This window comes from Notamacropus eugenii, chromosome 3 (assembly GCF_028372415.1).
Source record: "Notamacropus eugenii isolate mMacEug1 chromosome 3, mMacEug1.pri_v2, whole genome shotgun sequence".
In the NCBI taxonomy this organism is placed as follows: domain Eukaryota; kingdom Metazoa; phylum Chordata; class Mammalia; order Diprotodontia; family Macropodidae; genus Notamacropus; species Notamacropus eugenii.
In genome coordinates, this window is record NC_092874.1 from 487,008,236 (window position 1) to 487,026,510 (window position 18,275).

The 18,275-nt window shown below is 51.0% G+C and overlaps 1 protein-coding gene across 1 annotated transcript; it reads left to right on the top strand.

Moving 5' to 3' along the window:
- Positions 1 to 1,403: 1,403 nt before the first annotated feature.
- DCLK3 (doublecortin like kinase 3) lies at positions 1,404 to 15,950 on the top strand (the record flags this gene model as incomplete). The annotated part of the gene is made up of 4 exons (XM_072650709.1): positions 1,404 to 3,278; positions 10,162 to 10,294; positions 13,686 to 13,853; positions 15,757 to 15,950. Coding segments are annotated over 4 exons (2,370 nt in total), but the record flags the coding sequence as incomplete, so codon positions are not given.
- Positions 15,951 to 18,275: the final 2,325 nt, after the last annotated feature.

Consider the following 18,275-nt stretch of genomic DNA (forward strand, 5'->3'; position numbering starts at 1 on the left):
AGGTAAGACTGCTGGATTTGGAGTCAGGAAGCCCTGAGTTCAAATGCTGCCCCAGGCACTTACTAGCTGTGGGACCCTGGATGAGTCGACCTTTGTGTCTCAGTTTCATGAGTGTAAAATAGGTATTATAATAATAGCACCTGCCTCCAGGGCTGCTGTGATTTCGAAAGCTCTTTGCAAACCTCAAAGTGCCATTGAAATGTCATTATTCTAATGGGTGCTATCATGGTTTTTAGATTATGATTCTGACTTCTGTTATTACTGCTGCTGCGTCTCCCACCACTCTGTTCTTACATGGCATGAGCTTGTTGGCTCTGCTCCTTACCATGCTCTCTCCTCTCTCCTTTGTCTGCCTTCCCCAAATTTGGGTGAAAGTCTCTTGCTTCAAAAACCACTTTAACCTCAAGATAAACTGAGTCCTTTTCAGGGCCTGCCAATCATCCAGTTCCCTTCAAAATGTTGGCTAACTGACCAGCCAAGGATTATTTCTTATCTAGGAAAATTTTCCAAAGTCTCTACAATCCTCTGCATTGGCAGCCATGGTCTCCTCATATTTTTTGATTTTGATGGTTCAGTCAGTGATGGTCATCACAGCTGTGATTGGTTCAGTCATTTCCCAATCAATAGGACATCTATTTTATTTCCAGTTTTTCTGTAGTAGCTTTTCCTCCTCCCAAATACCTATATTTATATAACTAAAAAACCCACTAGAAATCATTTTAGAATGTTTAAGATGCAGAGCACACCCACAGCTAGTATTATAAAGGACTTTGCAAGCCCTGGAGTGCTATATCAATGGCAGCAGTGGTGATGGCAAAGATGATGATGGTGGTGACCTTGGTGATCCAGCTCCATTCTAGTGAAGGGTCCGTGAAGCTAAGGTCAGGGGTCTCTTTGGAACTCTAAATGGGAAGTCAAGAAGAGGTGGCCTTCAGCATTTCTCTCTCATAGGTGCTGACCATGGGGTTGGGTAATACTCAAAGCTCCAGAGTGGGCCCACATGCTGCCATTGGTGGGTAGGGTCTTCAGGCATGTTGATCAGTTTCCTTAGTCAGTGATGCTCTCATAGGGGTAGGTCTTATGAAGGGAGGACCCTTAAAGATGGAGCCTGTCCAGATATCCTATGTGATGACCAGAGAACCTCCATCTGGGAGAAGCCAAGGAGGCTGAGTTGGCTTTGGGACTCTTCTGTGTGGTGGGAGAAGTTAGGGTTTGAGGAACCTGGGAATTTTATCTCAATGCCAACCCTTCTTCCCCTTCACAGTGGCCCCCAAAGTCTTAGAATTCCAAACAATAGCCACCACAAAGAGGACAGGAGTAGAAGAGACTTTCTCTTGCCACGGAAAACAAGAATATGTTTTGGAATAAGCCTTGAATGACAACCTATTTTCCTTTCCTTTGTTTCAGGGCACCGAGGAGGCCTTGACCATTCTTTAAAGTACTTGAGCTCAAGAATAACGGAGAGACGGCTACAGGGCTCCTGTGTGCCCGTGGGTCGAGGGGGCCACTGTGGGAAAGCGCTGATGGGGGCACAGAGGTCTGTGTGCCCTGTGTTCAGCCCCCAGGGCGGCTGCCATCCCGTCCACGCCGAGATCAATCCCATGAAGCCCAGAGTGGTGACCGTGGTGAAGCCGGGCGCGCACCCCCTCAGGAAGATCACCATACTACTCAACAGGAGGTCAGTGCAGACCCTGGAGCAGCTGGTGGCGGACATCTCGGAAGCCTTGGGATTCCCTCGTTGGAAGAATGAGCGGGTGAGGAAGCTGTACAGCCTGAAGGGCAGGGAAGTCAAGAGCGTGGCCGACTTCTTCCGCGAAGGAGACGCCTTTATTGCCGTGGGAAGAGAGCCACTGACGCTGAAGAGCATCCAGGCGGCCATGGAGGAGCTAGCTGCGGGCAAGCCCCGCTCCCTCTCTCTGACTCAGCACGGCTGGGCGCCCTCGCCGCGGCTGAAGAGCCGGCTTTGCAGTAAGGCCTTGAAGGCCGAGCAGCACCTCAGGGAAGGAGAGGCCGCTGAGAGCCAGGGCCAGACCTCCTTCCCCAAGCCCGAGGGGAGAGCTCCAGTTCAGTCGCGCCCCGAGGAGAGATCTCGGGCCCAGAACAAGTGGGTCCCGGAGCAGCGTGGAAAGTCAGACAGGAAGGCGGGCCCGGAGGAGGCCTGCTCCAGCGGAGGGAAGCACCGGGCCAGCCGGGTGGAGAAGAGCTCTGGGGAGATCGTCAGGTGTGAGAAGTGTAAACAAGAGAGGGCCCTTGGGAGCGCCGAGCACCGGCACAGACGCGCAGAGCTTTCCCTGGGCAGCAGCGAGCTAGACCTGGCCAAGGGCCCTGGCTGTAATCCAGAAAGGATGGTGAGGATGAAGAGCTGCAGGGGACCCCTACGCGGGCCTTCTCTGGCTGGGGAGGAAGTCCGGTGGAAGGGCGAGAGCTGGAGGAACAGCCCCAGGACACCCAGCCTGGAGCTGGAGAGACCCAACAAAGGCGTGGAGAAGCGAGAGTCAAGGGACTTGGAGGGCCACGAGCAGGCTGAGCTGGCCCCCGTGGCTGCCACGACAGCGGCCAGAATCCAGAGGGAAGGCATGGAGGCTCAGTCCAAGTCAGAGGGGCCCCCAAAGAGCAATCCCAGGACCTCCTCCAGGCCCAGGCAGAATGACTGGCTGCTGCGTGAAGGCCGGACCTCAGTGGAGAGACCCCCAAGGAGTCCTGACACAGAGAAGGAGGAGAGGGCTCCGAAAGGCGGCCTCCAGGGGGGCAGGTGGATGCCCCGTGGGGAGGGGGCCCTGAGCAGGGCAGACAGGGAGGCCAAGGTGCCCGCGGAGGAGCCCAAGCCAGGCCGAGAGGTGGGCAAGAAGCCGAGGCTGGCCGACATCAACAAGTCAGATGTGGAGGCTCATTACGAGGTGGGCAGGGTCATCGGCGACGGGAATTTCGCAGTGGTCAAGGAGTGCAGGCACCTGCACAGCCAGCGGGCTTACGCCATGAAGATCATCGACAAGGCCAAGCTGAAGGGCAAGGAGGACATCGTCGCCAGCGAGATCCTCATCACCCGCAGCCTCTCTCACCCCAACATCGTGAAGCTGCACGAGGTGTACGAGAGCTCCACGGAAATCTACTTGATCCTGGAGTATGTCCGCGGGGGGGACCTCTTCGATGCCATTGTGGACAACGTGAAGTTCGCTGAACATGACGCTGCGTGTATGATCACAGACCTGTGCAAGGCGTTGGTGCACATGCATGAGCAGAGAATTGTCCACCGAGACTTAAAGCCAGAAAACCTCCTGGTGAGTCTAGAGGAAGAGGGGTGGAGGCAGGTGTGTGAGGGCACACGCTGGGCAGGGAGCTACAGGAGGCACAGGCTCCCTGGAGTGAGGCTTTGGGAGGGGAAAATACTTTATGCTTTTAATTTTCCTTGAATGGGGGGAGGTCACTGTCATTCTCCTCCCCCCCCCCCCCCATGGAGCCTTACCTCCTGATAAGAGGAGATGGTGCTCTGAACTCAGTACCTCATGTGATTATTCCCAGGTCCCTGATGCAGGCACTACAGGTAGCGGTGCCATACAGACAAGGAAGCTTCGACTCAAGAATGGAAGTGACCTATGCATGATAACTCAGTTCGTTAGTGGGAGAGGCAGCTTCTGAACTTGGGTTCCTGATTCTAAGTCCAGCTCTTGCCGGACAAAATGAGGCACATGCCTCCTTCCTTCTATGAGCTCCAGTCCCCTCACCTCATCGCCTTTTGGGCGAGAGTTTGGTTGCAAAGTCCAAGAGCCTGACCCTTGTCTCTCGCCAGGTCTCTGCTGTTGGCCATTTCTCTTAATACAGGGATCCTCTCCTTCCTCTGCCCCCAGCTCACAAAAGGGAGGAAGTTAGTACTGTGCAAAGATAGTTAGTGATTGCACTGCTAGCTCCAAGAGGACCAAGATGGCATCCCTATGTTGGGGTCAGGGTACAGTGTGTCTGACTGTGGCTAATGAAACCAGCACGAGCTGGGAAGGATCCCCAGGGTGGGCACAAATAGTCCATGTGAGCATTTGAGGTGATGTCTCTACAGATGCACATCTCACTTTTCTTTTGAGTTATTGCAATTCTGCTTCCCTCATAGAGCCACAGGGCACAGCTCCTTCTCTGATGAGGCCACGCCATGCAGGATGGTCCTGTGCCAGTGTCTCCCACGTCTCACAATCAATTCCAAAGTTCTTCAAGAGATCTTGAGAGTGTCCTTCGATGGCTTTTTCTGACCATGTGATCACTTGCTTTGGTGTGAGTTCTCTGAAAATAATCTTTCAAGCAAGTGTACCGTTGGCATTCAAACAACGTGGCCAGTTCATCTTGCAGCAGAGTTTGAATGCTTGATAGTTCAGCTTGAAAAAAGACCTCCTTGTCTGGTACCTTATCCTGACGGGTCATCTTCAGAATCCTCCTAAGACAATTCTAATGGAAGTGATTCCGTTTCCTGGCATGGCGCAGGTAAACTGTCCAGGTTTCACAAGCATACAGCAATGAGGTCAGCACAACGTCTCTGTAGACCTTCAGTTTGGTAGTCAGTCTACTATCTCGTCTCTCCCACACTTTCTTTGGAGCCTCCAAAACACTGAGCTAGCTCTGATAATATATGCATCAGCCTCGTTATCATTGTGTACAACCCTGGAAAGTACATGCCAAGGTAACAGAATTCATCCACAGCATTCAGAATGTCTCCGTTTGCTATAACTGATGGTTGCACATATTGATGGTGTGATGCTGGGTTAGGGTTTAGGGCTGAAGAATCTCTCTTTTCTTGATGATTGTCAGGCCAAAATGGTCACAAGCAGCAGAGAATTGATGGCTTCTTTGTTGCATCTCAGCCTTAGAGGCTGCATTGAAAAAACTAAGCACCAATTCCACTTTAGTCTTGGCTTGTAGCCTTTTCAGGTTAAATAATTTACCATCAGTGCAGTAGCTGTCTTTGATGCTGTTTGTCCTCATTGAAGGCATCTGACAACATGGGTGAAACATCATGCTAAAAGGCACGGGAGCAAGCACTCAGCCCCGATTCACTTCACTGGTGACTGGGAAAGTGTGAGACAGCATGCTGTCATGGAACTGACAAGAACCTCTGGGGAAAAATTAGGCTAGCATTGCTTTGATCTTTAATCCGGAGACCATTCCTTGGATGTAGTAGAGCTGGGCTTTTGGCTTCCATGGCATGGCCACCCAAAGGCCCACCAACTCTTTATCTCCTCTGGGCCTGTGTAGGTGGGTCAGTAGTTGGGATGAGTTGAAAATTCTTTCCTCTGCTTCTAAAGATGAAAGCATTGCAAGTCTGACTTATCCCCAATGAGTCTGGAGCAGGTGCTGGGCTGGGCAGCTCTCTGCCTTCTCCTGGCCCTGACCTGGAGTTAGGTGACTTGTCCAGGTTCATCCATCTAGTATGCATCACAGGCAGGATGTGAATCTGGGTTCTCCTGGCTCCTTGACCAGCTCCCTGTCTGTGATCCCATCGCTTCTCAGATTCATAGAATTCATCCACCAGTAACGCTGATGGTTAGCATCAGGGTGTCAGCTGGCCTCCAACACCTGCTGGTATCTCTGCTTTCGGCTGTGGGCCACCTTCCTATCTCTGGACCTTTCTGTGTTGAAGGAATGAAACTGCCTCTTCTCCCACACCATCTACCCCACTTCCCTGAGGCCTGCTTAGATTGAGAGCACAATAGAACACCTCCTTCAAGGGTCTATTAATAGCTGACTGATGAGCAGGAGGGATTCCATCTGTGAGCCTTTGGTGTTCTGGGCTCTAGCTTTTAGGCAGGTAGGCCTAGAATGCCAGTCCCGAGGCATTCTAAGGTCAGTCAGTAAATGGGCTAACCTTCTGGGGATAAGCCTCCACATGTCATTCCCTCACTGAGTTCCCTGAGCAGCTATTGGAATCCAGCCCCCTCTCCTGGACAGCAGAGACTCGAACTTGTACTAATGGCTGTGCTCAGCGTTGGAGACAATTGGGACCACCCATTCAGAGTGGAAAGGGCATTGGAGGGGCATCCATTGGGGCTACTTGGAAAGTTTAAGATCTATCAGCACCAGAGGGAATACGTTGCTTCTGGAGGATGAATTAACCCCTTGTAAGGTTGTGTCTCTGATGGTTCACATCCATGAACCATGAGGAAGAGTGCTTGTAGACTATACCTATCCTAACCTTTTGGTCAAAGAAATATAAACGTTTGTTCATTTTACTAATAACTGGAATCTTCCATGGGGCCAATTCTATGCAAAATGGAGCTAGGGTGGGTGGAGGAGGTGGATCGGAGATTGTGGGCTCTGCAGAGACAGCAGTAGCAGGAGCTGCCAAGCAGTGGCACTTGGCACTGTGCCTGGCCCACAGTAGGAGCTTAAGAAATGCTTGTGGACTGACTGGCTGTAGGTAGCACCGGGCTCTCCTCTTCACTAGAACATTTCCATTTACCTCCTTCCATTGGTGGGTTTAGGGTTGGAGGGCATTGGCGTTCTTGAGTTTTTGAGAAAGGGACGCAATTGGTGCTCCGAGACTTTCTACCTTCACAAAGGTATTTGTTTTCATCAGTCACGGGTCACAACCTTTGCGATCTTGGAAGGGCCTCCAGCCCACACGTGGAAGGAATTCTCATGCTAACATTTCCAACAGATTTATGACGCTGGTCTCTGCTTGAAGAACAGGGGGAGGGACTCACCCCTCTGGGACAACCCTACAACTAGGGAAGTTTTCCCGATCTCCAGCCTCATTCTGCCTCTTGGCAGTTCTCCCAGCTCTGCCTTCTGGGCTCCCCGTGACAGCCCTTCCCAGTCCAAAGCGGGTTCTTCTGTCCTCCTTGTCTCATCTTCTCCAGCCTAAATAACTCCCAATTCCTTTAGCTGATGGTCATTGAACCTGGACTCGAGCTCGAGGTTCTTTCCCAACTTGGTTGTCCCTCTGGGCATTCTTCAGCTCATCAATGTCTTCCTTAACCCACAGTACCCAGACTTGACCCTAGTGCTCAGATGAATTCTGACAGGGCAGCACACAGTGGGACTGCTGCCTTTCTATTTCTTTCTTAATGCAACCCCAGAGGACATTAGCTTCTTACTGCTGACTTATATAGAACTGGTGGGCCATTCAGAAGCCCATATCTTCTCCAGAATAGCTGCTTTATGGTACGAAGCTGATTTTTTTTAACTTTTGGCTTGATTTTATTCAGATCAGATGTTCTCCTACTGTCTCCTTGCTTATCTTAGCCTAGGCTGTCTGCTCTTCCCAGACTTACTCTCCTGGGCAAAGCAGAAGCAAAAAGTATCTGAGCATGCCAGCTTTCTCTCTGGTTTCAGTTGTCATGATCCCATCTACCCCAAGCACAGGGTCCCTTTTTCTTATAACCTAGCTTTCAACCTCTCTTCTCTGTCTGCTTCTCTGTCCCTGTTTCTGTCTCTTTCACACACCAATGCTCCCCCCACCCCAGTCTGGCCAATCTCAGCCCCTCCTGAGCTTTAGCGTTCTCAGCATTATTGTGGTAGACGTGTGTCATGCTCTGATAGACCTCAGTTACCTGGCCTGGTCTGCCTGACCCCAAGGCGCACTATCTATCCGTGACACCATAATGTTTTACAGGACAGAGTAAACACTATGTGACCATTGAATGGGGGGAGGTGCTAAAAACAAAAACAAAACCAAAAATAACTGAACTCTGGGATCTGGGCTTGCCTTGGAAAAGTCAGATGTTTCCACGGTGTTACCTGAAACCCAAAGGTTCTCCACCCTGACACTCTGATGAAAGGACAGCTGACCAGCCCCCCATTTTGGTCACTGATTTCTTGTTAGCAAACAGTGATCACACTGCCATGAACTAGTATCTCAGCTCCTTTAAACCCTGGCATGCAGCTGAAGATAAGACTCTGCAGGATACAGAGCACAGGTGAGGCCATGTTTGATTCAAGGGAAAGTGGCACAGGCAGAAAGGGGAAATTTGGGTGGGGTCAACCATGACTTGGCCAACTGAAGACAGTGGCAGGAGGAAGGGAGGGCTCTAGCAACTGGAGCACATAGATCAGGGCTGAATGCCCTGTGGGGAAGATAAGAAAGAGCTTCCTGCACAGTCCTCCCAGTCTGGGCTGAGCTGGGTGGGTTGAGATGGGAATGCAGGCAAGTGCTGCCATCTTGTGACCAGAACTAGGATGGCAATATCTAAGTGGCACTCCCCCCCTTCCCTCCCTACTATGTGCCCAGGGCTCTTCTAAGGGCTGAGGTGTGAAAACAATTCACATCCCACCCTCGAATTTTATTAGAATAATTCACATCTAATTAGGAGGATGTGTCTTGTTAGGATAATTCCATTCTATTAAAATTGAATCCCATTCGATAATCCTATATCAGGTGGGATTTTACTTGGCTGTCATTGTGAACCAGTTTTTCCTTACCCAGAGTAGAAATCTGCCTCCTTGCAGCTTCCCCTTGTCAAACCCAGTCCTCCCTCTTGGGCCAGGCATCTTCCACATGTGGATGCCTCAGATATTTGGAGGCAGCATCGTGTCCCACCCTGCGCAGACTAAGGTCTTGGCTTGGGCTCATCTTGGGGAGCTGCCTGCTCCTGGCCACCCTCTTCTGCTCATCCTTTCTGTTCACATCCTTTATATCCAGCCCCCAAACATGAGCCTGGTCAGGGCAGGGTCTGACCTGTCACTCCTCATGTTCTGGACCTGAGCCTTGCTCATCTCGGCTGAAGATGATGTGCACATTCTTGGTAGCCATGTTGCAGGGCTGGCTTATGGGACACTGGTACCCTATTCCCATGCTGCCCTCTATGATAAAGTAGCAGTTCACTTGTAGAAGTGAGATAGATACAGATTGGCTTTCATGACCAACATTACACTGGGAAATACCGTGAGTGCCCACCAGAGTATGTGATGGTGCCAGCTAACATGAATCTTTAAGGTCCCTCCCAGGCCTGGTTCTGTGGATCATGTCCAGGGGTGTGCTGGTGCCAGTTTGGAGGAGAGCTGATTGTTAAACGTACAGCGTGAGCATTTAGACTTCAGAAGACAGGGCTCGACCGATTGTTTTGTTGTCTAGAGTCTAGACTTAAGAAAGCAGTAGAGAAAATGTCAATAACCTTGACAGTGTACTGTGCATCCTTTTGTTTTGGAAAGCTAGGTGTTAAACATTTCCCAGAATTCCCCTCTGCCAACTCTCCACTGCAGCCAGCTTCCATTACTCACTGTCCATCTTCCAGAGTTGTCCAGGCTTCCCCTGCCCTGCTCCTTCACTGGTGATGTGAGGGTGGGAGGTAGCTGCCCATGTAGTTACACCAATGAAATCAGAGACTGGGAGAAAAAGAAAGACAACAAACGCCAACCTAGAATAAGCTGGGTGCTGGACACAGATGTGGCCAATTTGACAGAGGTTTCCCCACATCTCTGTCTCCAGCTGATCTAATTTGCTGCGAATTTTTGCTGCTCAGTTGCGTCTCTCTGTGACCCCATTTGGAGTTGTCTTGGTAAAGATACTGCAGTGGTTGACTGTTTCCTTCTCCAGTTCATTTTACAGATGAGGAAACTGAGGTAGACAGGGTGAAATGACTTGCCCAGGGTCAGACAGCTAGTAAGTGTCTGGGGTTGGATTTGAACTCAGGTCTTCCTGACTCCAGACCCAGTGACACTATGGCGCCACCTAGCTGCCCTGTCATGTAATAGGAAGCAATATCATGTGGAAATAGTTTGGTGATGGGCCCTGCATTCAAATTCTGCCACAGATATTTTCTAGCTGTGTGATCCTGGCCAAGTCCCTCCTCCTCTCTGGGCCTCAGTTTCATTTTCTATACAATGAGAGGACTAGATGACCCTCTCACAATGCAGATGCCCTTTCCCTAATGCCTGGGAAGAGTGAGTTAGTGGGAGGAGACAGAGATGTTGGCACTGATGGGTACCTCATTGCCCTCCCTGGTGTGGTGTCCTGGCCTGGACAGGTTCTGACCTGCCTAGTGGCCTGCTCTGGCTCCAGGCTCTATCATGGAGAAGCAGTGGCCCTGTGTGAAGACTCCCAGCTCTGCCATCCTGCCCCTAGGCACTTGTCCCTCTCCAGCAGGTCCTGCTCCACACCTGGTTCCTTGCTAGTGTGCCTGTGTTTTGCACATAGTAGGTATAGAATAAATGACGCTGTATTGAGTGGTCTTTGTTTTGCCACAGGTCCAGCGAAATGCAGACAAATCCAACACCTTGAAGCTGGCTGACTTTGGCCTCGCCAAGCATGTGGTCAAGCCCTTATTTACTGTGTGTGGGACACCCACCTATGTGGCCCCGGAAATTCTCTCAGAGAAAGGTAAGCAGGAGACGGTTGTGGGAAGTGTGTTTCCCAAGTGTGATGAGCAGGATTTTTGGAGGTTGAGGAGGCTGGGAGGGCTGGGGCAGAGGCTGGAATGAGCATAGCTGTGTCCAGAGACCCTGCAGACCAGGCTGAATATAGCAGTGTGTTTGGAGTAGGAGGAAAGGAAGCTGCTTGATTTATGCAGAGTTTTGAAGCCCAGGCTGAAGAATTTGAACTTGATATGGCAGCTAGATCCATGGGAGCCAGGGCAGGGCCTTGAGCAGGAGCATCGCTGATGAAATTGGGGCTTTACGAGGACTGGCTGAGAGGGACAGGTGGGAGGGATTACTGAATTAGTGAGGGGATCTAGACCAGAGAGGAGGGATGGCTCCAACTGGAGGATGGTGAGTCAGGGGTGAGCCAGGAGGGGATCTCTAGCAAAAACTTGTGGACTGGTTTGAAGCAGTGACAGCTTGTGGGAGCTGAAAGAAAGCCATAGTCAGCGGCTGTCCCTGGGCTCCCTGATTGGAAAACGGGATGGTGTGGGTGCCAGGGACCTCAGCAAGAAAATCTGAAGGACTGGAGATTTTCACCTCTCAAAGTGCTGAGTCCTGATGTCCTGATGGTGGGAAGGGCAACAACAGGGGGCGTTTTGGTGGTGTTTCAGTCCTTGCAGCTCCCCAAACACATCCTCACTTTAGTCTCCTCACAAACAACCCATGCCCACACCTGTCCACACCTGCCCACACCTGTCCACACCTGCCCACACCTGCCTACACTGCCCAGATCTACCCACACCTGTGTTGTGTTTGCAGATGTGCTGAGTGTGTATCTGCACAAATGACCAAGGCCCCATGAGCCACTAAATAGCCCAGAGCCTGAGGTCACAACACTAAAGACCTCCCTCAAGTCCACATGGCTCCATTCTATGTGTGCAGGCTGCCAAAGCTCAGGTCTGGCCACTGGCCATGGCCTGGATCTGTCCACGGGCTGCCTCCCTCACATCCTTTTTCATACTGACTACCGTACAGCCACACGGCAATGCTTCCTGTCCTAGTTTCCATGTTGGCCCCTGGGCTGGGTCCCCATTCTTCCTCCTCATCTTCCCTTCTTGGAATCAGAGGATCTGGGACATGGAGCAGAAAGAGGTCATTTCAGCAGATCCCCCTCATTTTACAGACGAGGGACTTCCTCCAGAGAAGGGGAAGTGACTTGTCTAAGGTCACCCAAGGGATTAAAGGGCTGATCCAGGATTCGAATACAGGACCTTGACCTCCAAAACCCACACAGCTACTATATCATGCTGCCTTCCCAGCAGCAGGCCACGAATTCCTCATTTCCTTCAAAGTTTCGGAGGCCTCTCCCCTCCTTCCACCTCACCTTCTGTGGAGACCTCTCCTCGCCTTCCACTTCACCTTCTGTGGAGGCCTCTCCCCTCCTTCCACCTCACCTTCTGTGGAGGCCTCTCCCCTCCTTCCACCTCACCTTCTGTGGAGACCTCTCCTCGCCTTCCACTTCACCTTCTGTGGAGGCCTCTCCCCTCCTCGGTTAGCCTCTCCCCTGTTAACCTAGTCTGAACTCCCATGCCCTGCTGTTGATAACAATTGTTTATCTTAAAAGGCTGGATTATAGATAACTGATCAATGGGAGGTACCTATTATATCTCACTGACCAGAGCAGGTAATGGAGAAGACTGAGCCCAAGCCTGTATCATTTTCTCATTCATCCTATTTAGAAGTCATCGATTTTGTCTTAGGCAGAACTGTCCAAGTCCTGGCTCTTTTTCTCTGAACTTAGTGCAGAATTCAGTTGACCAGGAATGGGTTAATTCTAGAAATCACTGATCTATTCTTGCATCCAGGAATATTGTTAATCTTGGGAAAAGAAAGGGAGTCGAGCCCGAGATCTTTGCCTCAGCAGAGCTTCCTTCAAGGATGTTTGGGCTGCTCTCAGCTGGACTCAAACAATGCACCTTTTTAGCCTCAGGGGAGAAGAAGGGGGCCATTGTGGTCCCCCATTACCAAACTTCCAACCAATCACGTGGTTCCCTGGGCCGCGCTCTGTAACTAGTTCTGTTACTCTCCATCCCATGATGTCACCCACACCTTGTTCTGTGCTCCCCAGAACCTATAAAGGGGAAATGTCCTTTTGCTCAGGGTCTTTGGCATTATTGGAAGTGAGCCACGGACCCATTTATTGATAGGGAACATGTCCCTGCTAATAAATGTTATCTTTCTCAAGGATTGGCCTTAGTTTACCCTTTTGTTAAAATTCTACTGCCACAGACTGTACTTTGCATATATTCTGCATATTTCTATATGTGTCTGAGTTGTTTTCTCTGGCTAAAGAGTAAGTCCCTTGAGGGCAGGTCTCCACCACTTTCCTTTTGTCCTTACCTATTCTATATCCATAGTGTCTCCCACAGCTCCTGGCACATCTTGTTGTTCAGTCATTTCTCAGTGTTGTCCCTGTTTGCGGCTTTCTTGGCAGAGACACTAGAGAGGTTTGCCATTTCCTTCTTCAGATCATTTTACAGATGAGGAAACTGAGGCAGACTGAGTGAAGTGACTTGCCCAAGGTCACACAGCTAGAAAGTGTCTGAGACTGGATTTGAACTCAGGAAGAGTCTTTCTGACTCCAGCTCTGGCACTTTATCCACTGAGCTGCCTGGCTACCCTTCTGACACATAGCAGGTATATAATAAATACTACTGGTTGATTCATCCACGTTAGAATTTGCTGAGTTTTACTCTCATTCAACCCCATATCACTATTGGGCTCATGAAGGAGTCCAGGGATGAGAAACTTTTCTGATCCAGCTGTACTGACTGTATCTGACACCTTTGCTTCTAGAGGGAGGAGGTGTCCACCATCTAACCTGATTCATCCCAGCCTGACTTGTCTTAGATGAAGCCCTGCTGGCTTTAGGAAGTCAGAGGGGGATCTATCTTAGATAGCTCTTAGATAGGGAGCTATCTAAGGAGGTAGACCTGGCGTGAGAGTGTTTCCAGGAGCAAATGAGCCCCACTGTATGTGCAGTCCTGTGGAGGAGAGGGAAGATGGAGGCTGAAGAAAATACATTGAGCTTGGTGTCTCCAGGGGTGACCTTGGTGGGAAAAACTTCAGAAATGCAGGAGGCTGAGGAGTGACTAGAGAGGTTGGCAGTGGGGCAACTGGCCAGACCAAGTGCTGGAGAAACGAGGTGTCAGAGTGAAGACAAGCATGGAGGGCAGCCCCAAGGCAGAGAGAGGAGATGGCCTTCCTACCTCTTTCTGCTTTGGTGTCTCAGCCCATACATAGGTGGTGAGGACTGGGGCTCGTGTGTCTGGCTTCTTCTCTTTCTTCCCGATGCCAGTGGCTAGTCTTGGGGTAGAGCCATCTCAGCCTCTTGGGTTTTTCTCCTCCAGGGTATGGGCTGGAGGTGGACATGTGGGCAGCTGGTGTGATTCTCTACATCCTGCTATGCGGCTTCCCTCCCTTTCGTAGCCAGGAGAGAGACCAGGAGGAGCTGTTTGCTGTCATTCAAGAGGGGCATTTTGACTTCCTCAGCCCATACTGGGACAACATCTCAGAGGGTAAGTGAGAGACCCAGCCATCCTGGGGGCTATGAGAGAGAGAGCCAGGGAGGGGCTGTGGGTCCCCTATGTGCCCCTACTGCCATACAGCTTCTCCTGCTGGCTCAAATTTTAGCTCCCAAATTGTCGTGGTATAGTTCAGGACACCTCTTGAAAGTGTGTCCCGCTTTGGTCTCTAGTCATAGAACTTGTGCTTCTTAACATCAAGCGCAGTGAAGCTTGGGGAGATCTCGGTTTGTCCCAGCTGCCACCTAGGAAGGGATGGGTGCTCTCCCAGGTCTCAGAACATTGCTGGATTTCCTCAGTGACCTAGAGTCATTGTAAGGAACAAGGACTAGACCTTTACATGGGAACAGCTAAATGGATGAACCGTCTTCTTGTCTAGCCTGATGCAAGTGGAGCGTTAGTCTGTGAGTTAGTCTGTGAGTTCATATGTCTGGGTTCAGATCTGGGCATAGGAAGGATGGGCTGCTTTTCAACCTGAACCTATCTCTTTAACCCCCATTTTTAGTGGTGACACCACAGTTCTCCACAATCTAGTGACTGAGGGCCATGGAGAGATGGTGGGGAGCTTCAGGCTATAGCCCATTTCTAGGGCTGACACCTTCTCAGAAAGTGGATTAAGGGCTATCACTGAACAAACAGGTGATTGGAAGCAGAGTGGGGCTAACAGATGGGCCCTGACGGGGACAGGGCTCCTATGGTGGACATGTGGGAAAATGTGGACAAAACTGGGGGAGAAGACATAGTGTGGGTGGTGGTAGTGTGAGGGGATGTGCCTACTGAGGAGGGCAGAGACACAGCAAACTGGTCCCTTCTCAGTTCTAAATATCTTAGGATTTTAAAATAAACTTGCCCTAGATTCTTTAGGGGAAAAGCTTGCTTCCCACTCTGGGCACTTAGTGTGTGTCCTTGGGCAGTCAACAGATGTCTCTGGGCCTCACTCTCTTTATCTTTAGAAGAAGGGGGTTGGACCAGAGGCCTTTGATGTCCCTCCAGTTTGACCTCCCTGGTCCTAAAATTCCCAAATGTTTGGTGACGAAAGATTTAGAAAGCTGTTTCTTTCAAATGGGGGCAGGACATTGGGGCAGGATTGGGGGCACAGGAGGCTCTGGAAGACCCAGAGGGCAGGGTTAGGCAGGTTATTCGGGTTGTAGAAGGCTGAATCCTCTAAAGCATGACCCCCTTCCTGGAATTTTATCCAAAACTGACTGACTGAGATGTCTGCTTCTTCAGTTTGCAAAGGAAAGTAAGGAGTGGACAGAGAAATCATGCATGTGTATATGTGAGTGTGTGGGTGTGTTCATACAAGCATGTATAAATGTTTGTACAACTGTGTGTGCACATGCAATTATGCATGTACATGTGTGTGCATGTATGTGTGTACAAGTATGTGAATGTGTGTGTGTTCATGTTTGTGTGTACAAGTATGTGAGTGTGTGTGTTCATGTTTGTGTGTGTGAGACAGAGAGGAAGAGTGTGTGTGGTGTATGCATATGAGAGAGAGAGAGGAAGAGAGATTCATTGCATGACCAGGTTGGCAGACACCTCAGACCAATTGGGGACCTCTTGCGCTTACATATGGAATTAAGGTGAGGTCTGGGAACTGTGAGGGGGAATTCCTGTACATCAGGGGCACATCCTGGTGCATTAAGGGAAGGAAATGTCAAGGTGGCACAGCAGAGAACATGCTGAGAGTGGAGTCAGAGAAACCTAGGTCTGAATTCCCCCTCAGAGACTTGCTAGCTGTGTGACCTTGGACGAGTCACTGAACAGGACAAGTGGCACTCCTGGGAATCTAGAAAGCAAGTGATAGTGTAGCTAACTCCACAGGAGAGTCTCCTCACATTCCAGGAGTAAGCCTTCCATTTTGCCTTGTCTTTTCTCTGTGAATCTCCAACAGCTGCCAAGGACCTGGTTCGCCAGCTGCTGGTGGTGGACCCCAAGAAACGCTACACAGCCCACCAAGTTCTTGAGCATCCATGGATCAAGGCTACTGGGAAAGAGAGCCTTGTTAATCCGAAGACAGAAGTGACAGCCGCCAGTGAGCTCCCCTCCCGCAGCCAGGGCAAGAATGCCCTGCAAGGAGACACATAGGGGAGAGGGACCTGCTCAGTGTCTGTGAGCAGTCTTGAGGGCAGGGCTCTTAGGGAAGCAACAGACAAACTGACAGAGGCAGAGGAGGATGGAAGGATTGTTGGGTGTGTGTGTGGAGAGAGAGACAAAAAATGGTTAGAAAAAGGGAGCGAGGGAGGGAAGAAAGAGGGAGAGAAGGGGAGAGAGTGAGAGACAGTGACAGAGAAGTGAGGGAGGGGACATACACACACAGAGACACACACAGAACACAGAGGGAGGGAGGGGACACACGCACACACACAGACACAGACACAGACACAGACACAGACACACACACAGAAGACAGAGGGAGGGAGGGGACACATGCACACACACACAGACACAGACACAGATACAAACACAGACACAGACACACAGAAGACAGAGAGAGGGAGGGAGGGGACATACACACACAGACACACACAGACACACACACACAGACACACACACAGAAGACAGAAGGAGGGAGGGGACACACGCACACACACACACACAGACACACACACAAACACAGACACACAGAAGACAGAGGGAGGGAGGGGACATACACACACAGACACACACAGACACAGACACAGACACAGACACACACACAGAAGACAGAGGGAGGGAGGGGACACATGCACACACACACACAGACACAGATACAAACACAGACACAGACACACAGAAGACAGAGGGAGGGAGGGGACACACGCACACACACACACAGACACAGACACAGACACAGACACACCCACAGAAGACAGAGGGAGGGAGGGGACACATGCACACACACACAGACACAGACACAGATACAAACACAGACACAGACACACAGAAGACAGAGAGAGGGAGGGAGGGGACATACACACACAGACACACACAGACACACACACACAGACACACACACAGAAGACAGAAGGAGGGAGGGGACACACGCACACACACACACACAGACACACACACAAACACAGACACACAGAAGACAGAGGGAGGGAGGGGACATACACACACAGACACAGACACAGATACAAACACAGACACAGACACACAGAAGACAGAGGGAGGGAGGGAGGGGACATACATACACACAGACACACACACACAGACACACACACACAGAAGACAGAGGGAGGGAGGGGACACACGCACACACACACACAGACACACACACAGACACAGACACACACAGAAGACAGAGGGAAAAGGGTTCTAGACATTCAGATTCAGCAGTAGTGCAGACATGCCTTCTCCCTCCTCGAGTGGCCAGCGAAGCCCCTTCAGGGCAGGCTCCCTGGCCCAGCCTCATGTACCTAGTGCCTTCTATCTAAGAGGCACCTCACAAATGTTTGTTAAATTAATTTTTTTTGTATATTTGAACTATTTCAAACCGGTGACTTCTTAAATGTGTCAATAACGTGGGTGATGACTGTTACTGTAACTGTTACAGAGTAACACGATGAGTGTTTCCCCTTTGTAATGAACTTCTTGGTGTAACGCTGGTTAGGAAACCCCACAGCAAGCCGCAGGCCGCGCCACGAGCCACAGTGCAGGGACACGGCAATGGACTTTCTGGGCAATAAAACCTTTCACGAGAGCTCAGCGTGGCTGCTGCTTAGCTCCCTGCCCACTCCCTCCCCACTCTGCCCTCCTCCGCCCCAACAGACGCAGACCGGTCCTCCAGGTACAGAATCATTCCTCCGCCCAATACTGAGAAGCCTTGGACGTGCGATGATCCAATGGGAACCCAACGGAGCGCGCTCTTCGGGCCCTCGCCGAGCTCAAGGACGTGGCTTCGTTTTGCTTGGCACCCAGTGCTTTCCTAGGCAGGACTACGATTCAGGGTCCCTCCTCCCCAGCCTCCAAATTGCTGACCTAGGAACAAGAGTGAGAGAAACAGGCGCTTCTCGGACCTTGGAGCGCCTTTACACTGGGCTGGGCTTGATGCTCCCCAGTACCCTGGGGAGATCCAGCTGTCGAGCACGTGTTGAACGGCTGCTCCGGGCGAGGCACAGACAAGAATACCACGGTCCCTGGTGTCCAGAAGGTCGTACTCTGATGGGGAGACAGCGTGTCTGTCTACAGGTGCCCATCGCACTCTGTGCCTGATCGCAGTGGCCCCCGCCCGTTACGAGCCTCCACCGGCCCACTCTGGGCATTCCCCCTCCTCCCTCCAACTAAAACCCTACAGTCCTCCTTAGGCTTAGTCCTGTCCCTCGGGTTTCCCCAACTCCTCCTATCTCTCCCCCACTGGAGACTCCTGGAGAGCTCTTTGCCTCTGCCCGGTGCTCCTCACATGGTAGGTTTTTAAACAATGCTTGTTGG